Raw genomic sequence first — 24206 nt, forward strand, 5'->3', positions numbered from 1 at the left:
CTCTCACCCTGGCTCTTCTCTTCTTAGGGATCCTTAATTGCATTTTCAGGCATTGTTTAGCAGAGATGGTAGTTTTATTATTAAGTGTCATTGTACTTTTCCCAGACTGTCTGAAATTCAGCACAACAAGCCTTTTGGCAGCAGCAGTTTGGTAGCCATACAAAGCTGCACAGTTCATTCTTAATTTATCAAGAACTGGTCGTATGGCAGTGCAGTGGAAAGGACCTTGTACTCTGGCAAAGCTCTCCCTGGGAGTGCTGGCAAATGAGACATCAATATTTGCATTCAGCTTGAAACACTGAAATGTTAATCGTGATTGTTGTGTGTTGCAAAAGCTAAAGTTCTCAAGGGGAGCAAAAGTCAGCTATGCCAGTTCAATGAGTGAGACTTTTTGGTTGCAAACATAAGCTTCCCAGAGGTACTGATGTTCTTACTGCTCCTCTGTCACCTCTGTGTCTGATCCGTTCTGTGTACTTACTCCACTCTGGAGATGGCTTCTAACAAGGCCAAGAGGTGGAAGTTCCACTGGTGAAATCAGTCCCCTGATGTGCCTCATACATCCAAACGCTGCCTTGCGCATCGAGCCAGTTCAGTGCTAAGCTGCGGCAATTTATTTTGCAGTCTACAGGTGGGTTGGCTGTTGCAAGGAATTTGTAGGACAAAACAAGAAAGATTATAGTAGTGGGATGCTGCGTGGAAGCTTAAGTACATGGAAAAATTTTCATTAGTTCTGAGGTTTAATAGGAAAGTGCCTTTTATTTTTGTTTAGAATAGTATAACAACCTGGCCAATAAGGCAGATTGAATACATGTAAAAGAAAAAGTATGGAAATGCTTGGCTGCCTATATAGCCCTTTCTGAAATCCTCAGAGCTTGTTGATACTACACTGTTTTAAGAGGAGCTATTTAACCAAAGTTGAGTTTAATCAATTATATGCTGCACTTCCAGATATGTTCGTGTGTGTGTGTGTGTACAGAAGTAATGATCACGCTTCCTGCAAATGACTGCTTCAGCTATTCTTTTTCCACCCAAATGTAGCTTACAGCATAGCAACGTAGCAAATCTGCTACAAATCCTTGGCACTGACACTTGATTCAAAGCCTTTCTGGTGCTGATATGTCATTATGAACCCGCTGTGATTATTACTGTGTATCTTTCCACTGCTCTCAGTTGCACAGTGCAATATGAGTGGAAAGGATTGAGTCAGAACTCAGCCTCTAGCCAAGAGGGGATGCTGTGTTACTCGATGTGACCAAGGAAAGCAATGCCCTAGGGCTAAAAGTGATCAAGGAGGGAGGCAGACAGATGGTGCCACTGAAAATGAGATCAGCTGGTAGAGGTAGCAGGACCTCTTCAAACATAGACCCCAAGTGTTGGGGCCAGGTGGAGCCGTCCCTTGGGAGGAAGGGGCAAAAAGGCAGTTCTCCAAGAGGCAGATGCTAAGAGAGGCTGAAGAGACGCTAGTACATGTGGTTAGGCCAAGAAAAAACAATCACCTGAATACTTGGCTAGGGACGGAGGCCAGAAGCAGCAGAAAAAGGAGTAGGGAATAAGATGTAGGAGGATCTTCATATGGTGCCATTAGATTTTGTGCAGTCTGTTGCACACCGGGGGATGTGGCATTCCTCCAGGCCCTTCTTTGCTTTTTTGGTGTGTATATTTCAAACACTCCTTTTAAATCTGCTCCACATGAAACATTTGAATTTCTGGAATCTTTTCTATGTTTGTTTTGAAATTTAAAAAAAAAAAAAAAAGTGTTGAAGGCAGGTTGAAAATTGATTTAGTCACAGGACTTGGACATGGCCCGATTCCCAACTTGCCCTGCTCAAGCACAGTGATGCTGACTGAAACACCCCTGATTGGCACAGGGGTATACAGCCCAGGTCCACATCTCGACTGTTTACCCTAAGCCAGCATTTTTGCTAAGAAGCCACTTTTCACTAGTAAATGCCTTCATCATACAAGCCACACAGAGAAATAATTAAGCTTTATAGAAGCTTTGTCCTCTAAATATAGATGAAATTGACCCTAAACCACAGCTAGTCACTGAGAGAAGCTAAAAAAGGGATTTTCACAGTGGTGGTTATTCATGCCCTCTGCTCTTAGATAAAGGAATTGTGCTTACAAGCAGATTAAATGAGGTTACTAACAAAGCTGGTCTGTAAACAGTTATCCTCATATTAGTGATATTGTTTAGCTTTAAAGTGTCTGATAGATCCTGAAACTGATGATGTGACATATGGAAATATCTTCAGGTCATCTGTGTGCTGTTCCTGTCATCTGATTGCTCTGGAGGGCGGATTTTAGCATAGTGGGGAAGCACTGTAGTCTTATTTTCATGACCCTCTAAGGGGTAACCTTTGAAAATGCTAATACTGGGATCACAGCAAAGGAATCAAAAGTGCACTCCTTAAAAAATGTAAACACTTTGTCTTTTCTGAAGGCCTGTACAGTTTTATCTTTTGAGCAGAAGCACACTGTAAAGTATTAAATTATTCTTGGGCTGAATGGCAGCCAGTGCAGATGCAAAGTGGTAGCCTAAGCTTGCTATGAAATTTAAAATCCATTTGGGCTGTTCATCAGCTTGGAACAGATTTAGAAAAGCATATGAATACACACGTCCACTGTTGCCTGAAGCTTTGATGGATTCAGTGAGCGTTCATCCGTGGAAAAGCAGTCCAGGTTTTTCAGTCACAGAGCTTAGCTGTCCTGTAGCCTATCAGATGACCAAGGCTTACTGAAAAGAACTGCTGCTCGAAGGTGTCCTGTTCAGGTACATGAGCCTGGGGGTAGGGAAAGAGAAGTTGCTTAACAAAATAAAAAAAATCCTTCTACTGAGCTATTGGGGAAAGGAAAAGACAGGAAAAATTGTATAGTGTGAAGATTAAGGTGTGCTCTTTCCCCCACCCACAAGAGCAAGTAATCTCATGCTGGCGTGCAGTGCAGTCATGTTCATAAGGAGTGCAACAATCTCCCTGTGCTGTGATAAATCCCCCCTCCTGGGGCTGGATTCTTACTTCATATAGGTATGAGGGCAGCCTGTGAAGGAGGAACCTGCAGGAGTTTCCTTTTCTCTTTTGTTCCCTCAGTCCATTCAAGGTACTTTGAGGAAGATTTTAAAGTCGAAGGGCCATTTTTTTTCTTCTTCTTCTTCTTCTCCCTGCAGAACCTGTGTAGTTGTTACTGGGTTTAGTCAACATTAATCCTGTGCTATAGGCAGGTTGAATTACTCTTGGGGAGATTTTGAAAGTATAGATAGCCTCCTTTCTCTAGTGCCTTCATCTCTGGTATCTCTAGAGAAAGTTCCTGCCAGAATCTTCTTTTAGATTTCTTTAGGAAGAATGAGGGGAAGCTGACTGCAGCTTCGCTCCTAGTTTCTAGACATAATTTTAATTATAGTCATATACATTATATAAAGTATGGAATAAAATTCTTCCAGTAGCTGACTGCTGGTCCCTATCGAATAGTTGCCAAAATTACATGGTAGAGGTGATCATCCTGAAAATTTCAAATGCCTCTTTCCCACATCTTCCCCATTCCCCTCCGTTTTTTTTAACCACTCTTCATTCTAATAATGCATCTTATCCCAGCTAAAGACACTTGATTTTAATATGCAGTGGAGGTCAAAATGGCATGAGTCTGATAAGGAGAATTTAATGGAGAAGACCAGAAGTTACTGATGGTTGATCCTGCCATGTTGATATTTAGGAAAAGCTTTCAAAAACAGCCTGTCAGCAGGGCTGTCTGCCTTTCACGACATCCAGTCTGTCAGTAGGCCTGTTCTGGCTATCTCAAGTGTCAGGTTAGTAAACTTGGCACGGCTGGTTGGTCTCGTTGCACTGCTGCCTGGGTGTGCTAGTTCAGCTGGAGGCCTCCTTTGGCGTGCGTCTGTTCCACAGATGAGCTTTGGTGACTTTACAGCTGCAGTGCACTTTTGCAAGAGCCATCAGCCAATGAGTACATGGAATACAGCACATGCTGAAAGCATAAAAACACAAATAGGTTGCATCTTGGTGGATGGCTGGAGCCAAGCAATTGTATTTGTTCTGCAGTGGCTCGAGAGAAATGATGGATGTGTCCCTTGAATTTAATCGAGACCTCCCTGCCTGCCTTCAGCCCATGCTCAGGACTTCTCAGCATAGCAGGCAGAACTGAATTTTGCCACTGTGGATGAGACAGGGCTGGGGCTGCCCCTGTCAAAGGGAGGGGAGGTAGACGGGGCAGGGGTGGCACAGTCAGATTCCCTAGGTCTCTTCGTAGATGTCCTTTCCCTATCTGAAGACTAGCCAGGTTAGCTGTGGAGCACCTTGCAGTGGCACTTGGTGCCTTTTTTCACAAGGCCCCCGTCACTGTTGTTTTCTTTCCTAGATCACTGTCTGTACCTAGATCCTGCAGAGGAACAGGTATGGGGTGGTTGGTCTTGATTTCTGTGGTGTAACTAAGGAGGGAGCAGAGCCTGGGGCTTTCACTGTCTCTGGAGATGTACAGTGCAAGATAAGTGCCTGCCATGTCCATGTCTAGCAGCAGCCTTGCCTTCTTAATACACATTTAAATGGGATCTGTGCGAGAGAGCTAAAATAGCTCTTTGGCAATGAGTTGTTCTAAAACACAGGGTGTGATAATGGTCCTGCTGATTCTGTCTTTCCCATGTGCTTCTGCCACATTTGTCATTGTGATGTGTTAATACCAGGAGAGACTGATGTGATTCAAACAAAACTCCCAGTGGCCTGTTGCAGATCGCAGCACTGTGATCTTGGTGCTGCAAAAGCATCGCAGTGCAGGGGGATTGCTTGGGCCTGGGGGTGGGGGGATTAAGGGTAGTGGGCCTCGATCACTGCTTGTGCTTGGGACAGGACAACTCTGGGGCAGTGGTGGGAGGTGTCTCCACTTAGCCAACACATACTATGGTTAGCTGTGTCTCCTTAATCCCCAGAGGGACTGGTGGTAGTTGAAGTTGGCTCAGTGGAGAAGACCATGACTGTGCTCCCATAGTTCTTACAGGGAAGGGAGGCAGACAGAAACTGCTGCAATAGTCTAGTGGCACTGGAGATATCTTTCAGCATCAGTCTTTTTGACAGCAGGTGCAACTACCTTTTAGGATTTTTATTGCTCTCATTATATATATATATATGTATATATATATTTAGCCCAGCAGAAGAGCGTAGTTTTGAAATGGGTTCATCACAGTGTAAAATAAAGGCAAACCCACAGTCAAAATGCCAGGTTGAAATTTGGATTGTGGAGTGTTTGGCTCCTTGCTCTATTGCTAAATTTGTGTTTGTCTGAAGCTCCTTGTGCTGCGGTTCCTCCTGAGTAAAAGACTTAAAATTGTACTTCTTTTCTCTAACCCTTTGTCTGCCCAAAGGAGAGGTGTGCTCCGTTATTAAATGTGTATAGTGCTTAGTATGTTAGTTCCAGGTCCTTAGCTGAGACTTCTAGGTGTTTTTGTAGCACACATAGTAGGGCCACAGTGTTGTTCCTATTCATGTGACACCTAGAAATGAAGAAGTTTGCAGGAAAAACCTTTTTTTTGCTTCCTTTAGACTTCCAATCAGTGGAGGAATTCTTTTGGAGTTGTTTCTAACTTTTTACCTTCAATGAATAATTTAATAAGGTTTTTAGAATGTGATAAACCCTGTTCTTGAAAATGAGGTTTAATTGCTAGTACTCAAGTGCAGCCCAGAGTGAGATGACAGCAACTATACTCAGAAGTGCCATCTTGGATAAGCGGGTTATCTCGGAGTACACCCAAGCCATTGGCATGTTCACTATGGCTCACTTCAAAGATGACTTTATTTTCTGAGGCAGGGTAGGGTTTTTGGTGTGCAGCACGTAATCACAAATAGGTAATCAGAAAAGGCTGAGTTCTTTCACCAACAGATCACACTGTTCATGGAGTGGGGGCAGAATGAGAACAACCAGCTATGGGAGCACATTTTTTTTATATATATTTATATATTTATATATTTATATATTTATATATATATATGCATGCACACATACACACACACACACACATATATATATATATATGTAAAAAGATACATATTTCTTCCTGATGGCAACCCTCCAGAGAGCTGTAGGCTTCCAGGGATTGCTGCTTTCAGAGTCACTGTGATTATCTAAACACCAGTACAGAATGCCACACTGTGACCTCACTGAATTGCATTAGATGGGAATGTCAATATACAAAATTAACTAACTATTGACCTTTAGTCCTGAGCTATTTTAGGCAACCAGTCTGACTGTACAGGGTAACTCACTAGCACATGGCTCCAAGGCTGGTCAGTGGAGGTGATGTTCCTCCATGCGAAGGGCGTGAAAGTCCACAGAGATTCACCAAGCGATTCTGGGGTTAGAACGGTTGAATTCAGGCTGTCAAGGCTTGGGCTACCCATCACATAATGAGCATGGCAGAAACTTCCTGTGACAAGGAGTGCTTTAAAACCTGCTACTGCTGTCACCATCGTAAGTAGCCAGTTCATCCAATGGTGCTGCCACTTGGGAGGCTGCTGCTGGGGCATTAAGAATGGTGTGTGTTCCTGAAGCTACAGAGTGGCAAAAGCTTTGACTGCGTATTTTCCCAGCCTCTCCAAAGCTGAGCCTTGAGTGGGAGCAACATCAGAGCTCCAAAGTAGCTGGATCCACCTCTGTGTTGCATTCACCCACCACGTTGCCTCTTCTTTTGCCCTGTTCTGGCCCAAGGCTGCCAGTTTTTCTTCTTTTCTGTGGTACCTCTGTGCCTGGTAGCTGCTGTATCTGAGTCAGTAAACCCAGGCGAGCTGTATGGACTGGTGAGTGTCAGCTGCATGCACCTCTGCTTCTAGGACTGGCAGAACTTACTTCTTGGGCTCTTGGCAGCAGCTTGCCTTTTACTATGCTCTTCTCTTGTCACTGCGTTGTGCTTCACCATTAGAGGCTCATTGCTGTAAGCGACTGATGTTCCTCCAGCAGCTGAAGCTAGGGAAGTGACTAGCATTAAACAAGCTCAGTAAAAGAAGTGGTTAGTTTTACCTCACCTCGCTATCCTAATCTGATTTGCAATGCAGCTGTGTAAATAGTTTCACAGGCAAAAAGCGTGGGAGGAAAGGAGGACGGACTGAGAGACTGGAGGCTCATTGAACCGTGGCTTTTGGTGGTAGCCACAGCTTAGGTTAGCTTAAACAGAGGGTGGGGTGTAACTTCCTCTGATGTTTTGTTGTTCCACTTTGTGGTGCCTTTCCAAGTGTGTTCACTTCTGTCCATACTTTGGTTGTATTTGCGTTATGTATAAAGATGGAGCAAAGGACCTCCTGTATTGAAGCAGGAAGATAGGAGGAAAAGGAAATGTGCCTCTGATGTGGGCTTTTTGCAAGCTGTCCTGAACAGTGCTGGCATCTAGAAACAGAATAGTAAGCTTGAAATGCAAATGAATTTCCACAATTTCTTGTTTGTCCCAGCCTTTTGAATTCCCAAGTGGCGAGACACTGTCTTGGTGCCAGGCAATTGAATCAAGAAACCAGTAACATAGTTTTGGAAGGGAAATTTTGGGTCATTGAATCTAGTCATCTGCTATTAGACTGTCACATCATATATACCGCTGTCTTTTTTTGGAAAGCTTCATTGCTAAAGTGAAGGAGTAGAGAGATTGGGTTCATTCTAAGCAGGTTACCTTATGTGATTTTCTCATAACATAAAAGCTGAGACAGATTTATTAATTGATTTGTGACTTCGGTTCCAACAATATATGGCTCTGTTTCCATGGCAGAATGCAACATGCTGTTTTACTACAATATTTTGTTTTTAGAAGATTGCTAAATATGTCTTTTTTAAATAATTCATTAAGTCTTATTAATTTTCATTTGCATGATTATAACAGCAGATTTTAGTGTATCAGGTCTTTCACTAACTTGTCAGTCTTTAAAAAAGAGTAATTGCTGCACAAAGTCTTTTTAAAATATAGGATTTGAAGTCAGAGATGTACCTGCTTTTAGGAGAGATTAAGCATCAAATAGAGGACAAATTTCCAAGTAATACCTGAATTCACCTCACTGTATGATCAGCATCCTATATTGTTAGCATGTGCAAGTGGTGTAAAATGTAAAGAGCCGTAGTTTCCAGCATAAAGCCAATAATTGATCTTTAAATCTTTAATTTGTTTTGTCACAGTCATAGCATAGTTCAGTTTGCTTTCTGGCCCAAGGTTATTCTCTTGGTTTTTATTCTATACATGTACCTAGCTGGGTAGGATGGGAAGTAAGTTACAGTGTCTTGCTGCGGATCAAGAGGTGTGTGTTTGAGTCTTGCCCTCGACTCCTGCAGACCCAGCTGTAAACGGATACCTGTGTTTTCAGGCTCAGTGCACCTGAGACATCCCAGTGTGAGGCCAGATACATTGCTCTCTGTAGTGCTGTTGGCTAGAGAAACAAAACCTTAACAGATGAGCCCTGTAACACAGAAGATGATAGTTGTATCTGTGTTTATAAAGTAGCATGTGTATCCTAGTATACCCATCTTCTCTCGCAAAGAAAGAAGAGTATATTGTGTGACAAGGAACCTTGCTTTTGCTATGAGAGTGTAAAAGCCTGCAGCAGCCTTGTTTAAATATACCATAGGGGTTTTTAATAAATTAAGCATAGAGTTGAAGAGACCTGAGACAGATACAGCGTGTGTGTGTTTCACCGTGACCAGAGATCATGAAAGCAGTGATGACTGAGCTAGCTCTGGCATCTCAATCTGAAGTACAGGGTTGGGCACAGCATGCTTCTGTGGCAACACACCTTTCACAACCTGAGGTCTCTCCTAGTCTGGCTTTGTGCGCTTGCCTGGCCCAGGTCTGTGCTGGCTGTGCTGGTTTTTGTGCAGCCCAGCGTGGTGTTGACACTTCTGTTGTTCTGCTGATTGCATTGTTCCTTCCTCGGTTTCAGACTTTGCTTTGCAGATCAAGAGAGCTGTAAACCTTTGTCTGAATTTTGAAATGTGAGCTGTGTTTTGCAGCAGTGGGTGAGCAGCACAACCTATCTGGCAGCTGTGGAACATGGGAGAACCAGGTTTAAAGATTCTCTATTACGAGGTTATCAATATAGGTCACCTCCTTGCCAAAGCCTCTAGGAAGAGTTGAGAAGTTTCTGTTAGTCACCCACAGAATGTAACAGCGGAAAAGGCCTATAATAGTAGCCCATCAAGTCCCAACTCTGAGACAATGATCGTTCTTATCATATTGACTTTAGAGACTTGTCTGTTAAGTGTTAAATATGCCAAGAGCTTAACTTTATTTTTTTTTTTTGGTTGGCTCAGCTGAATTCTGAATTCTTCAGTTATTCTATTTCTCGCTGTGCTCGTTGGGTCTTACGAATGTGACTGCTGCCACACCTCTTCTCCAAGTAGGTGGAAGACCCTGTCAGAGTAAGAGCAGGATGAAGGCCTCGCAAAGTACAAAGAGTACTTCAGGGAATGGTCTGGTTTGGCAGATGGTGCTCATGTGCATATGCTAGTAGGGAAAATAAGTCCCCAAATAGTGTCTGAGTTACTGAATTACTGATGGTACTGTCTTGTGGAAAAAAAAAAAAAAAAAAAACAAAAAACAAACAAACAAAAAAAAACCAAAACAGCCAACAGCCTCTAATCTCTTGTCATCATTATAAGTGGAAGGATTAGCTATTATGTGGTAGCTAAATTCCGACTAGTCTATACACACGCCTCCATCTAATTATTCTAATTACTGTAGCATTGCTCATTTCCTGAGCTATTCTTCTGTGCAGGGTTTGACAGCCGGCAGGTTCTGCTCCAGAGATGGCTGCATTTGACCTTGGGGCAAAACGTTTCTGTTCTGATTACTACTTTTCCAAGGATGAGGCTGTGTGACCTCCCTTTCTAGCATTTGACAAGAAAGCTGCTTTCTTGCAGCTAGCCCTTGAATATCTGATAGAGTAGAGTGATATCTGACTCCATATGCTGTTTTTAACCCTGACGGTGATTGCTGTGCATACCAAACTCTTCTGACTTGTGACTTGCTTGTTTGTTTGTTTGTTTGTTTTAATTTCACTGCAGGCCGGAAGTCCAACTTCTATCTCTGCCCCTCATAGCTGCTCTCGGACTTCTGTTACACCATCCAACCAGGACATCTGCAGGTAAAGTGTGTTGTTTGCATGGCTACAGTGAGGCTCATGCGAGGTTCAAATTAAGAGAAAACAAACCTGAAAAAGCACGTGTATGGGGAAGTAAGCGATGTGGGGTTCCCATATGAAGCATCCCATTTGTTTGACTCGACTGCTGTCTAACACTGCTTCGTTGAATCCCACTGACTGTTTGGCCCTGCTATGTTTGCCATTCCCACACTAGCCATAATTCTCATTTCTTCACTTTTAATTATATGTGTTCTCTTATGTAATTGTTTTTTACTTTCTGTGCTTTTATTCCACTGTTCTGCATGCAGTTCCAGTGCAGTGTTTTCTGAGTGTTGTCATCACAGTCCAGTGCAGTCTGCTGTTGTCTTGAAAAATCCTCACTGCCAGAGCCCTCTGACACAAGGGGTCACTGTGACAGTAATCTGTCAGGACACGTTACATGCAGCAAAGAGAAACCCCCGTGGGCAGGATCGGGGCCAGGCATTCAGGTCTGCTAAGAATGTAAAGCCCACCCGCACTCTGAAATTCTCCAAGTCCCTCAATGACGTGGACCAGAAGGCGCAGAGCACCAGTGAGTGCTTTGACTATGTGGAGCGAACACGCTCAGAAGGCAAATTGACCCCGACTCAAGAGCAGTGTTTAAGGATTAACAAATTTCATCTTAAAGAGAGGAAACCGCTGAATCTCAGGCCTCTTTCTTTTAGCAATTCTAAGCACTCCTACATCCCTTCCCTTTCCAACTACTCGAGTGCATCGGGAGGAGCAGAGAACCACAGCGCTGTACATATCCCCTTGCTGGAAGACAAAGTGGACCATGACACCTCAAGGAGCAAAAAACTGTTGCGTTACCTTTTTTCCTTCTCCCACACCTCCAGCACCAGCAGCCTGCATAAGTTCCACGAACTGGAGAGCTATTCCAGTCACTTCCAAGCTGAGAAATCCTCCAGCGTGCTGGTGGAAAGCACGGACTTCTGCTCTGATGATATGGGAGACGATGACGTCTTTGAGGACAGCACCTCAGTGAAACTGAAAACAAAAGAGCAGCGGGCGCCGCTCTGTTCAGTTGAGAAGGACAGTGACCTTGACTGCCCTTCCCCCCTCTCAGAAAAATTCCCCCCTCTCTCCCCTGTGTCCACATCGGGGGATACCTGCAGGTTGGTTTACCAGAGAACCACCTACCTTCGAGCCCTCCCATGTGCGGTGGTGACCGTTCTGCTTTCCTCTGCCTTTGTGCTGTTTCTGTCTTTTCTGTCACCTTGCTTTAATATGTGCGATTTGAAGCATGCAGCCCTCTCCCTGCTGTCCTGCACCCCTCTGATGCACTTAACAAGGCTACTAAGCAAAAGAATTTCCTTTGGAGTCAAATAAATTCTCTAGCAATTTGTTTGAGATTTGGGGTTCTGAGATGGTATTTTTCTCTTATCAGTGCCCAAACTGGGAATACCATGAGAGAACCAGCTATGCATTTTAAAGGCCAAGCTGAATATGTCTTAGATTTTAATGAGCAATGTGTTGTCCTCACAGTCGCTGCTGGTTTGGTCAGAGGGTGGGGAGTCAGGAAAACAGTCTGTTTGAAAATTGCTTCTGAGAACAGGTCAATATAGCTTAAGATTTTTTTTTTTTCATCTTTTCCTCACAGTTTGTATCCCACCACACTTTTTTATTTGTGAAGGGCTTTCTGGATGCCTTAGTCAAAAGGGGGATCTGAGTGCTGGGTGTTAGTGGTGGGCCTGTGTGATGTCCATAGTGTGAGGTCCAAAAAGGATGGGTGTCTTTGTTCCAACTAGAGAGGATTAATCATGTGCACAGGTGGTGGGAACAGCCAGCTCTGGACTGTCTTCAGGGTGACTTGTCTGCTGGTCTGCCCCATCCCAGCTCCAAAATGTGGCTGAGGAGCAGGAGCCACCAAGTACAGGAGCATCCCTCTACCTAGCATTTTACTATCCTAATTTTTCTCCTCCCTGACAGCACTTTCTGAAGCTGGCTTTGTTACTACTTGCCAATATTATTTGATTTCCCCCCTTGTTACCAGCAAAATCTAGTTCTGTACTGGCTTGTCATCAACAAGACGCTGTTGTAATCCACCCACTCCTTCATTTCCACTTGCCAGCTATCAGCAAGGTCGCAAGAGGCAAGATGCTACACGTCAGTAAGAGATGTCAGTAATAGACAGGGATGGCAGCATGCCAGGATGTACTTCACATATGCTTAGTAACTTATATTCATTCCTTGAGCTCCTTACCATCCGCCTTTCAATTCATGACCTCTTCCACATGGTTAGAAGGACGTAGTGATGTTTGATGCAGCCCAAGGGTTATGTATAAATTGAAGACGGAAATCAAATGCCAGCACCTGGTAGTAACACTGTATCGGGTGTCCCTGCTGTCTGCAGTTAGGCTGTGAGGGAAATGCGGAATTTTGCAGAGCTGATGCTTCCTTAGCAGCTCTTGCAAAGTAAGAATTGGAGAGTAAAACCATTAGTCCATTTCGAATAGGTGAATTTTGGGGAGATGCAGTGCTGCAGCTTTGCAGTGTGGATCTGTCTCTTAGCAATTGGCACTAGAAATAATCACTTCTCTTGTGCAAAATCCAGGCTCTCTAAATTAACGCTTCATGATACTGGAGTGGGCTGTTTCACCATAGGTTTGGGAATTTTGGTTTATCTTCTGTTTCAGGTCGTAATCCATGAGTAGTTGTACCTCTCTGTGCATATTTTGTCTTGGAAGTGCTGTCTGATCTCTTTAAATGCTATTTTCAGTTAAGTGCTGTTGTTCTAGATGAAGCGTTGTCATTTCTTACCCTGTTTTTTCTTTTGGATACTGCATTTCTGTCAGGCTTTGTGTGTCCACCTCATCCGTTAGAAAGCAGCTGTCTAGTTAGCAGTGTCTGCGCTCAGTTATTTTATGCCTGTGTATGTGCTTGTGCAGCAACGGAGTTCTTTAGTTTTAGCTCCTTTACGGAACGCATTCCTTTGATATGTATGTCTCAGAATCCTCAATGGACAACCATGTGTGATCACAGGTATTACATGCCTCTTCCACATCCTTTCTGCTTCCTCTCCTCCTAATGAGCAGCTTTGCTTCTGATTCAGGATATGTCACTGTGAAGGAGATGATGAGAGCCCTTTGATTACCCCCTGTCACTGCATGGGAAGTCTGCATTTTGTACACCAAGCCTGCCTGCAGCAATGGATCAAGAGCTCAGATACGCGATGCTGTGAACTGTGCAAGTATGAGTTCATCATGGAGACAAAACTGAAGCCTTTGCGAAAGGTAGGCACAAGACCTGCTTCCCCAAGGAAATGCTTTGTTAAACACGGATCCACTTTGAAAAGAGACTGTCCCTGACTGTGAGCCCCCAGCACTCCCCACGTATTTATCATGTTTCTGTGGCTCTTTAGCAAGTCTGGTCAGTTTTGTATAGGTGAAAAAGTATTTAAATTAACACTGGCAAATTCAACATCAGTGGAATCCAGCTCTGTGAGTTAGCTGTTGTAGCCCGGCAGCACTCTGCGTGTAAATGTACATACATACACATATACATATGTGCATGCAGCAACCTGATTTTTTTCTTTATGGTTACATTTTAGAGTTGATGCACAAAGATACTTGCTGTGAAGTTTTCCACATTTTTTTTAAATATGGAGTTTTGTATTACTGTTATCTGCTTTAGTTTGCTGCTGCAAGATCCACATGGCTTTTAAGTTCTCTTGAAAATATGAGGATTTGAGGTTAAACTTACTTTAAATCACACTTTCTGAGCGCAATTTGGTTAAAATTTGTAGCTTTTTTTCTTTTTAAAGGAGCAAACCTATTTTAGTGAAAATATTACAGTGTAAGTAGAAGAAGGTTCACCAATAAATGTGTTTTCCTTTTTACCTTTTCTTAGACTGTGAATGACTAGGTTTTAGTACTTCAGGTTGCTAGAACCTGTATTTTTGTTTCATAGAAAAGTACCTTTCATAAATCTGGTGACTTAAAGTATAGGTACTTAAATGCTACTTGTATTGTAAGGTCAGTTTTGCAGTTGTATCCTTTTTGTTCTCCCACGTCCTCCGGGCTTTGAATTTCAATTGGTCCTTACCATCAGGATTTTGAGATGGAAGTCACTGGTATTCTTAGCGCAGACGAATCTTGCCAGATCTGCCAGAGTGGAAGAGATGAATAACAATAACCTCAGTCTGGAACTAGAATAAATAACATTAAATTCAATTATAATGAGCCTAAATCATGTAGGGTGGGAAGTCTGGACTGCAGCTGTCCAAAAGCTGTTATGAGAACTTGTCCAATTCCTAAAAGTGACTCCTAGTAGAAAATAGAGCAGATTTCAAACACCTCTTGTTTTTTTATGGAGATGTACGGTCTGCAAAGTTATACAGCTTAGTATGTCCAGTTGATAGGATGATCTCTGCTTATTACTGTGGTGAATCGTTGCCTTCGAAGAACTGCAGATTTTTCCTCGGTAGCCCCTTGGCGCAGAGTGTTACTACACCTCTGAGCTGCAATATTGGCTGTCATAGGCTCTGTTACCTGCACAGACAATACTTTGCACAGCCCAATCATAGAGCATTAAAGAAATTACTCTAGAGAATCCCCAGTAAAAAGAGTTGCTGTAGTTGGCAAGAGGCTGCTGTTTTTTCTGTGCTTTCTCTGCCTGGAGTGGGTGGGAAATATATAATTCAACATAATGGGTGATCTCAGTCACACCAGTCAGGTCATCCTCACTCTCTTCCACATTATTCCTCCTTTTCAAAGTTTTCTTTTTGTGCAAATTATTCTAGGAGACATGAAATGCACCTCTCTAGAAACACATAGGTATGTATGAGAAGCTTATGTGCCCCGGCATATATTTTGTGAAAGTGTGAGAAAAGCCCATCTTAACTCTCTATTCCAAGCAGATATGCTGAGGGATGTGTATCCCACATGCAAAAAACTTTCATTACGTACATAAGGGAAATTGCCAAAAAATAATTAAAAAAAAAAAAAAAAAGCTGCTGAGTGTCTCAGGTAAAAAAAAATAAAAGCTGTTTTTGAACATTTCCTTGCATATTAGAAGCATCTATAATAATTGTCTAGTTTCCTTGTATCTTTCCTAAATGACAGCAACCTGACTTTGTGGTTTCTATTTGGGCTCTATAAACATTATTGATAGATGCAGGATTTAATTTGCTGCATCCTCTCACTTACAAAAGCTGTCATCCCAGTTCTACTGTATATTCTTAGGGCACATGTATTTAAGTGCACTTGAAACACTGAAAATAAAATATGGGTGTTGCTGCTGTAAGTAGTGTTAAATATACGTGAAGATTGGATGAAACCCTCAGAGGTAGGAAGTGAGAACTAAACAGCCTCGAGCTGAGAGCTAAACAGCTTCACTGTGCACCGAGGGACTCTAACGGAGCTCAGCGTGAGATGTCTTACACACACTGGTCAGTTGGATCATGTACCACTTTTATTGCAGTGTTTTATTGAATGCCTGCCTGAGCAAGAGTACCCTTTGCCACTCACGATGCTCAGCTGTGACTGTGGGTACCTGCTGTTGAGTGGGGAACACACGAGGGAGCAGCCTTGCTTGCGGTGCGCAAGGCCAGTGTCCTGGAGTTGTCCCTGCATGGGTAAGCAGGGTGCAATGACACTGTGCTGAGGCTCCAGATCAGAGCTGATCACTGGAGATCCCCTCCGGTGCCAGGATGGCCCCCGTCACAGCAGGGTGAGCTGCCAGCCATCGCACACATGCTGTGGTCAGAGCAATAACGCCGCCTGACTTTTAAAATCCGTGTTAGGAGGAAACTGGTTTCCTGCCTGGTGTTTGTTCTTATCAATGTTCTCTTTTTATGCTCTCTAGTAACTACAATAAACAATCTCTTGCTCTGCTTCTGGGTTTCTTGCCAGTGGGAGAAGCTGCAGATGACGGCCAGCGAGAGGAGGAAGATCATGTGCTCTGTAACATTCCATATCATTGCCATCACCTGCGTTGTGTGGTCTCTCTATGTCCTGATAGACAGGACCGCTGAAGAGATTAAACAAGGACAGACTACTGGTATGTTACTTGCTTATCTTCCCACTTATTCTCTTGGAATAATTATTTATCCTGAATGCAGAGAGGATGCGGAGCATGAGTGTGCAAGTAATGTTTATACTTAGACTAGTCAGCTTTAGCCTGAGGTTGGGTTGGTTTAAAAGCACAGTTCTAAAACGATTTAGTTAAATCAGTGTAAATTCATCTGTGGGTGCTTTTTAAGTCTATTTCAAGTCAATTTAGTTTGCACTTGTGAAATGCACAGATCGGAGAGCTAATCCACTGTAGCCAGACACAAAATTGCACTGCCTTAGCTAATTTAGTTTTGAATTGGAACATTTACTGAGCAGATAAGGACGTAAGCATTTGTTTGCTGCTATGGCTACCTTTTAACTGGCCAAAACCAGAACAGTTTTTAAAAAGAGAAAGAGTAAGAGGAACCTATGAGGTAAATCAACAGGGTTTTCTTTCTATTCAGTCATCTGTGAGGTAGGTTAGCACAAGTTTCCTGTGAGAGCCATGTTAGACTGGAGAAATTTTTGAGTGGTTGTGCCTGAAGCAGAAGAAATTCCGGTTGATTCTTAGAACTCCAATTCATGCAACTGAGATGAGGTGCACTGCAATTCATGTAGTGGCTGCCACCCCACTGCAGGGATGTCTTAATTTCTTGAATAGTAGGTTTTCTTTAGTATGCCAGCTGTAAACTTACCAAACTGAAATCTGTTTACCTGGGTATGCTGGGCTGCAAATTTGCAACTGTCACAGAACTGTTTCTCAGGCAGCTGAGCTGTCCCGGAGGGTGGGGATAGAAGGGATGGGGTATCTACCAAGGCTGGGAGCTATTAGAAGGCAAGCTGTCCTTGCTCACAGAGCATTGCATGCCAACCAGACATGCAGGTGGAAAGTGTTTTGCTGGTGATTGAAGAGCTGGGGAGGTAGCTAAGCATCAATAAACCTGCAAATCCACAGAGCTGTTATAGTCTCTTCAGAGCAGAATCACACTTCAAACTGAACAGTTTTGCTGTCATTTCTCATTTGGGCTTTAGTTTGATTGTTCATGACTTCAGTCAGGAAGCTGCTTTGAAGGAAATCTTTTCATTTCTGTTCCATCCATCTCTCTTCCATGTACAGTGAAAATTGTTGGCCTTTCAGTGTAAGGTTTCCATATGATAATGAAAAGCATATGCTTTCAAAGATTTATCAACTCCAGGTTATTTTAGCCAATAAATATATTAGATGAACATGAATAAGAGGAATAGTGTGAATATTTAGTACATGATATAGTGCCTTCTTTGCACCATTCATTTGGATTCTAAATCTGGGGAGTGCTGTAATGAGCTGGGGGGTGTAGGGAGTGTGTGTGGGTATACGTTCATGTCTGCAGACAGGCAAGCATGTACTATCACTGCCTACAGATGGCATCAGATAGCTCACCTGTGAATCAGAGGTTCAGGTATTAATCACGGGTGGGATTTCATCAGTAGTCACACTGCAATGCCCTTTGTGTTTTGGAACTAGTTTTCATTCCTCCCACACTGCCATGCATTTCCAAAAGAACACCGGCCTGTATCTTGGTAAAAACTTTGAAGACTGGGAGGGCCGTGACTTTATTCCCTGAGAAACCTGCTAGTGCATGATTCAGCATGGTTTCATATCCATCTTGTGATGCCGCTTGTCTTTAAAGAGGAGAGAGGCTGGGTGGATACAGTACCTATGTAAGCAGAAGATGAATAAAATGGTCTCTCATTTAAAAGGAATTGATAGAGATGTAACAAGATCCAATGTCTAAAAGTTCAAGCTAGACAAATTCAGGAAAAGTAATGGTGGTCATTTTTAATGACGGAGAGTAAGCTTGCCAGAATGCTTCAGCATCTCCAACACTTGCAGTTTTGCATCAGGAGAGACGCTCTAGTTCAAGATACTGAATCTGATGCAGATAAAATTGTCTGGTCTTCATAAGGAACATGTCAAGCTAGATGGTAACAATTGTTCCCTTTTGAGTTTAAAGACTATGACTCCATGTATTGTGTGATCACAGAGTGGAACAGACTTCTTGGGTCACTGAGTTGAGTCTCCTGGTATGAAGAGGAGACCATGCCATAGAATCCCTTTTATAATCTGATCCAATTTCTGTTTAAAAACAGGTGTAAAAGGACCTAAATGTATTATTGGCTGTTGCCTTGACTCTGGTTGTGATTGTGCTGCAGAAGGGCACAGACACAGAGAATCAATTGTTTTGTTTTTCCTGTGGTGGGTGAGAAGAAATGTGATACATGAAGTAAAGTCTGCGTGTGTTTGACTTGAAGGGGGGGGAAAAAAGGCCAAACAAGAAAAATGGCAAAATAAGAATAGTTTGCATGGTCCAAACTCTGTGACAGTTTCCTTACAGGATGTTTTTGAGAGATCCAATGTAATCCAGACAATGTTGACCAGGTCCTTTTTCTTCTTTTTTTATTTTCTTTCTTCCAGGGATTCTAGAGTGGCCATTTTGGACTAAGCTGGTGGTTGTGGCTATTGGTTTCACTGGAGGACTTCTGTTCATGTATGTACAATGCAAAGTGTACGTACAGCTGTGGAAGAGACTTAAAGCTTATAACCGAGTAATATATGTACAAAACTGTCCGGAAACTAGCAAAAAGAATATTTTTGAAAAACCTGCACTAATGGAGCCAAACTTCGAAAGTAAAGAAATGCTTGGGGTTCACCATTCAGACACAAACTCTTCACATTACACAGAGCCAGAAGACTGTGCCGCAGAAATCCTTCACGTCTGATTGCTGGGTGGGAGGGGTGTTTCTGTATGTCCTTGAAGATTTAAAATATCATTGTTTACTGCAAACTGCTCTACCTTTTTAAAATCGACTAACAGCTGAGGGCTGGAGGATGAATTTTTTTACATTTGTTTTTTGTTGGAATTTTTTTAAATCCCCTTGGCATATCTGTCAATGTCATCACGGTTGCATACCTCTCAATGTTCTGTCTCTCGTACTGGCTGATCAAAGAGCCACAGGATACTGAGTAGAATGAGCCTTGGGTTTGGTATCAAGCAAGCCACTAGTGAACTGTCATCAACTTCATGGAGTCTGTTACTTTAGAAGATGACTCTAAATGATACTGGAATATGTGTAGAGTGGGGTTGGTTTGTTTGCTTGTTTGTTCTTTAAGCGTGATGAAGGAGGTTTTCCCAGATGTTGAGGGAAATGAGAGAGCTAGAGTCTAATCTACTGCTAACATGGCCACTAACATTTTGTCTTAGGCAGCAGGTGTAAAATTTTGCTTTACATATTGTGATGAGACTTACAAAGCATATAGCACTTTTAAAAATCTTTATTTTGTAATATGTATGTCAAATGAGAATGAAACTTGAAAGAATGTGTCATTTTTGAAACATTTCTTCATTCTTTACCCCATCTGTTCTTCTAGAACGTAAACCTCTTGCCTTATAAAAAAAAAAAAAAAATTAAAAAAAATTCCAACCTGTGATTTCCACCACATGCCCACATTATCTTACTAAACATAACACTAAAAAACTCTGCCTCTTCGGGTTTCCTTTCAGGAGCAATTTTTTTCAGAGGATATTGCACTTGTGATTTGTGTATGGGGAGTAGTGGATGTGTACACTGTTTGTTTTCAATGCGTAATGGTTTCAGTGCTCTGTTTTGGGGATTGGTTTTGCTTTTTTTTTTTCAACAGGTCAGACCATCAATACACCTGCAAATATATATCTGATGTAACTTTCATTCCAAACCATTGGCAAAGGGTTTGTTGCTATATTGGTAAAAATGTGAGCTGTTATGGAAAAAAAGATACTTAGTCAATACAGCTGAAATTGGTTTTCCTTCTTTAGTGCTGTGTCATGTGTGAATTACCCAAGATTTTGACATTGTCAGGGGAGATGCTGAGATCAAAGTCTAGGAAGTAAATATTGCACTAAGTGGATGAGTTCAAAAATACCTGTCTGGTTTTAGTCCTGATGTGATGCATTGCGTGGTCAGAGAATAGTTTTGTCTGTGCTTTTGAATTTGGCACTGGCTTTTTAATCAGTCCACCTTAATGAAAACAGAGGGACAGCTTTAAAATCTGTTTGCAGGGCTTTAGCCAGAGTTGCCCAAAGCCGGGGGTGTCTGCTGTTAATTCTCTTGACCAACCTGCTTCACTGAACCACTGTCCAGCTTCAAGCCCTCAGTTAACCAAAGTCTCAGTGTGACTGGAGCAGAAACGAAGCCCCATGAAAAGTCAGCACATGGGGCCTCTGCATTTGAAAGCTGACTTTCCCTACCTGAGCCCTATCTAAATCTCTGTAAAGGCAATGATAATCTTCTGGTTGGTCTTAGTAGGAGTTGCCTGGACATCTCAGTTAGGTAAAAGCTTCTGTTTATTTGTTGAGATACTGAACTAAATCCCCAGCTCTGGTTCAGGTTTTATGTAGTCTTTTTCAAGTACAGCTTTCATTGGGCAAGTTCTTTTCGTAATAAAAGTAGTTGCTTTAAACTTCCCAAAGAATAACAGTAGGAGATCAGTGATTTTTTCTTCTTAAAATTTAATCTCAATTTATTTCTAAATTAATATTATAAAAGAAGGCAGAGAAGGGACTGTGGTAAGAGAACACACACCAGTGGTTTCTGAGACCTGTTAGAGGAAAAGCGTGTGTGTGCATGTGTGCCTCCACATGGTCTCATGCTTGAAGCTTACTGGCTGTGATCTTCATGAACAATGTGGTACCTTGTTCTTGAGATATTTTAAAATACCCAGACCTCTAGGCAGTCCTAGCAAAGCTGCACTGGCATGGGTTTGTGTACTGTGCTAGGTATAAGGATGTTCCATGCTTACGTGATACAGGCAGACAAACCCTGCATACCCTGCTAGTAGCAGGGCAGCAGCCTTCATGACCATACACATGTAGAGTTTGTTGCCTATGCCTGCCATAATTTAAAGTGCAATTACTTGGGCTGTTTCCTGAACTCTGCTGTGGGTGATCCTCTTCTATTACGAGAACCCAGATAACATACTGTCTTGTTTTGTTTTCTATTTTGTTCTGTGAAAAGATTTACTAGATAAACTCAGGTGGGTTAAATATCAGGTATTGCACACCATGATATTCTTCTGAAATGCCCAAGTGCACAAGGCTTACATGTCTGTGAGATGCTCACAGCTGCAAGATGAACAGAATCGGCTGCCGACTGATGCTGTGCACATTCTCATCCCATCTCTGGCCAGTAGATGAAACGAAAATGGGACTAGTTCTGGTATGAAACTTGCTGGTTCTCCAGCTCGCACCTGAGAGGCACTGGTGTCTGACTGATGTTCTGACAAGTGCCGATACAGCATACGGTAGCATGCTGGTCCTGTTTCAGTCACTGTCATACACGATTCTTGGTGAAACATTGTGCAATCTCATTTGGTGTTTTGGAAGCTCCATGTGGCACATGCCAGGTAGTGTTCAGTGTATTCAGGATACTAAAGGTTTTTGCTGCGCCCCTGTGTATCTTAACTTGGGAAGAAAAATCATCTCCAGCAAAATCATCTGGGGAAAAATATTTGCAGATGAAGCTGTTTTAGCCAGTGTTGCTGCTAACCTTTCTCTCTCCCAGCAGGTCTTTTCTGAATGAAAATTAAGGCCTAATATTTAAACTTTTTATACTGCTTAGGAATACTCATACCAGGAAGGGCTGCAGAAGAGATCCATCTGTCAGGGGTTTTCATTTATGCTGGTCAAACTTCTCGTGCTGATTCTTGCTTAGTGTTAACAGTGGGCTTCTGGAACTGTAGTTCTCTGCTTCTGCACGGTGCCATCAAATGGTGTGAGAAGGCTTGAATGGTGCTTTTTCCTTCTTTCTCTTCAAGGAGATACTGTTGACTTGTTTTCAGCTTCCAGCTGCGAGGCACTGATGCTAGCTCAGGTGAGCTCTGTCCTTCCCACCCAGATGTCAGTAAGGGGAACGACCACCCCGTGTCAGGTCAGGCTTTGCAACACTTCCTTCTGGCAGCTTCTGAAATGACTGAAATAGAAGTCTGACTTTTTTTGGTCCTTGTTCCTTGGCCAAAGTTAGTTTGGGTTACCTGGGACTTTTCTGAGACCAGAATTGAAGTAGGAGGGAATAAAAGCTTACTACCATCTACCACCATCCCTTCCCTAGATTGCCAGAGCCTTTGCTGATATGTCCCATGCCCTAGACATATGACCAGACTCCCGTTCTATTGATTTAAAGCCTGTCCAAAAAAGCACCAGCTGTGCCAAGGAAATTTTCCTGCTGTGTTGTATTTGGTATATCTGCCAGGTCATGAACATGCATTATGTTAGAAATACAGCTGTGTGCTGCAGAAGGTTGATCCCATTTAAGAGATCATGAGATGTTAAATTCCTATGAGTTCTCAGGACTTTCTTCAACTGTAACCCTGTATTTTGGGAGCAGGGGGGGTGGTTAAAATGTTGCCCTGTGTTCTGAAGAGATGGCCAGACCTGGGGACAGCTTCCTCTGGTTGAATGTCATTGAGATTGGCTTTGCTTCAGAAGGAGGGATTCAACAAAGGTTACATTGAGCCTGCAAGGGGTTAGAGAAGTGCTGGGCCTCTGTGCTGGGCCTGGGAAATCCTGGGAAGCAATAGTAACTCGCTGTCCAAGCCCACTTCTGCCCATCCACTGTACTGATCGGGGCAGCAATCCCACTTGTGGCAGTCCTCTAAGGAAGGGGTCTGCTTGGTGTGCCACTCTTCAGAAACTTTTGAAGTGATGCATGGGTATGGCCACACATGGAAGCTGGTTGCTTCTGCCCTGGGTTTGGCTGGGTAAGTATCTATTACAAAGTGGGACCCAGGTCCAAATTCCTCCTAAAGCTGAAGTGTGTTAAGATACAGATTTCTGGAGTAGTCTGCTGTGGAGATTGTGGCCAGCAATGAAAGGGAGGTTGGCGATTCTGGGTTGGGTCCCTCTCAAATATGGGTGAAACAGGGCAAATACAAAAGCAAGGATATTGCTGGCTGGATTTTCACAGCGTTATATTAGATATGCAAAGAAAACTTACAAGCAGGACCTTTTGTGATTTTTTTAGTTTTGAGATACTGCAGTGTCTGTATATTCCAATGAAGTACTGAAAGCACTTGTCTTTGTATAGAAGATAACTGTTTAAAAATTGCAGCTGATATTGTATTTAGGTAAAACATTTGTAGATAGGTAATTGTATAACGTTAAACGACTTTACACTGGCATGTGTTGTATAGTTTATACAAGACACTTCACACTGCAGAATTTTTTAGTTAGTAAATTTCTAGTAACTTAAATGTATAGTTTTGTATCCTTTCATGTATGTTCGTTTTCTCAGTATTACCACTTGCAGAATTATTCTTAGTTTCTTAAACTGTAATTGGTTATTTGTGTGTGATACATGGGGTTATTGACTGCAGCAATAAAGTGTTTCTATAAAAACAAAAAAAAAAAAAAAACAGAACAAAACAAAACCATTATAGTATCCATTTTGTTTGAAAAAGCGTTAGAGGCCCATGCGAGAGAAAAATTGAGCTCTCCAATAGTAAGATGATGATCAAAATGAGCTACTTTCACTGGGGTAAACATGGAACTTGATGGCTCTTCAGTGTAGCAGGCCAACGCAGAGTAGCATCCCATGACAATTTGATGTTAAAATGATTCATAAGGATAAAGGGATAGTTAGGCATCAGAGTAAGTGGGCAACTCCTTCGATTCAGTGAGAAGATAGAACTGTGCAGGTGCTTTAGGATCAGATGAAGGAATCATGGGGAAAATTTTCTGGCTTGTGCCATGCAGGAGGTGGGGAGAGAGGATTGCTGTGGGCCTTAAAATCTGGAGCTTCTGGAATCGACACGGAGTGTTGCTACAAATGCTTCCTGTCTGAAGTCAGCATTCTCACATGCATCGGTTTCTATGCAGAGGCGCAGAGCAGAAGATGCTCATTACTATGATTCTCCTCTAAGAAGAAAAATAACTTAGTGTAAGTGTGGAGTGGTGTATGGCTGCATTTGTCCTTCATTGTTGATGGCACGAGCACAATTGCAGTACTTTCACGCCAGGAACGAGCCTCAGAATAGGAAGTCTTCCACAGTTTCCCT

At 42.6% G+C, this 24206-nt stretch overlaps 1 protein-coding gene across 6 annotated transcripts in view; it reads left to right on the forward strand.

Moving 5' to 3' along the window:
- The window catches only part of MARCHF8 (membrane associated ring-CH-type finger 8), a 95753-nt gene extending 72604 nt beyond the window's left edge, over window positions 1-23149 (forward strand). For 5 of the 6 annotated variants that reach the window (XM_082311037.1, XM_082311040.1, XM_082311038.1 and 2 more), the window contains 5 exons: window positions 10030-10109; window positions 10415-11260; window positions 13198-13378; window positions 15998-16145; window positions 18594-23149. In XM_082311037.1, the coding sequence (XP_082167163.1) occupies window positions 10030-10109; window positions 10415-11260; window positions 13198-13378; window positions 15998-16145; window positions 18594-18898 (1560 nt within the window). In that variant the 3' untranslated portion in view covers window positions 18899-23149. The remainder of the gene's footprint in view (window positions 1-10029; window positions 10110-10414; window positions 11261-13197; window positions 13379-15997; window positions 16146-18593) is intronic. The other variant, XM_082311042.1, reaches the window with a different exon arrangement.
- Window positions 23150-24206: the final 1057 nt, after the last annotated feature.

This window comes from Platalea leucorodia, assembly GCF_965183815.1.
Source record: "Platalea leucorodia genome assembly, chromosome: 4".
NCBI lineage: Eukaryota > Metazoa > Chordata > Aves > Pelecaniformes > Threskiornithidae > Platalea > Platalea leucorodia.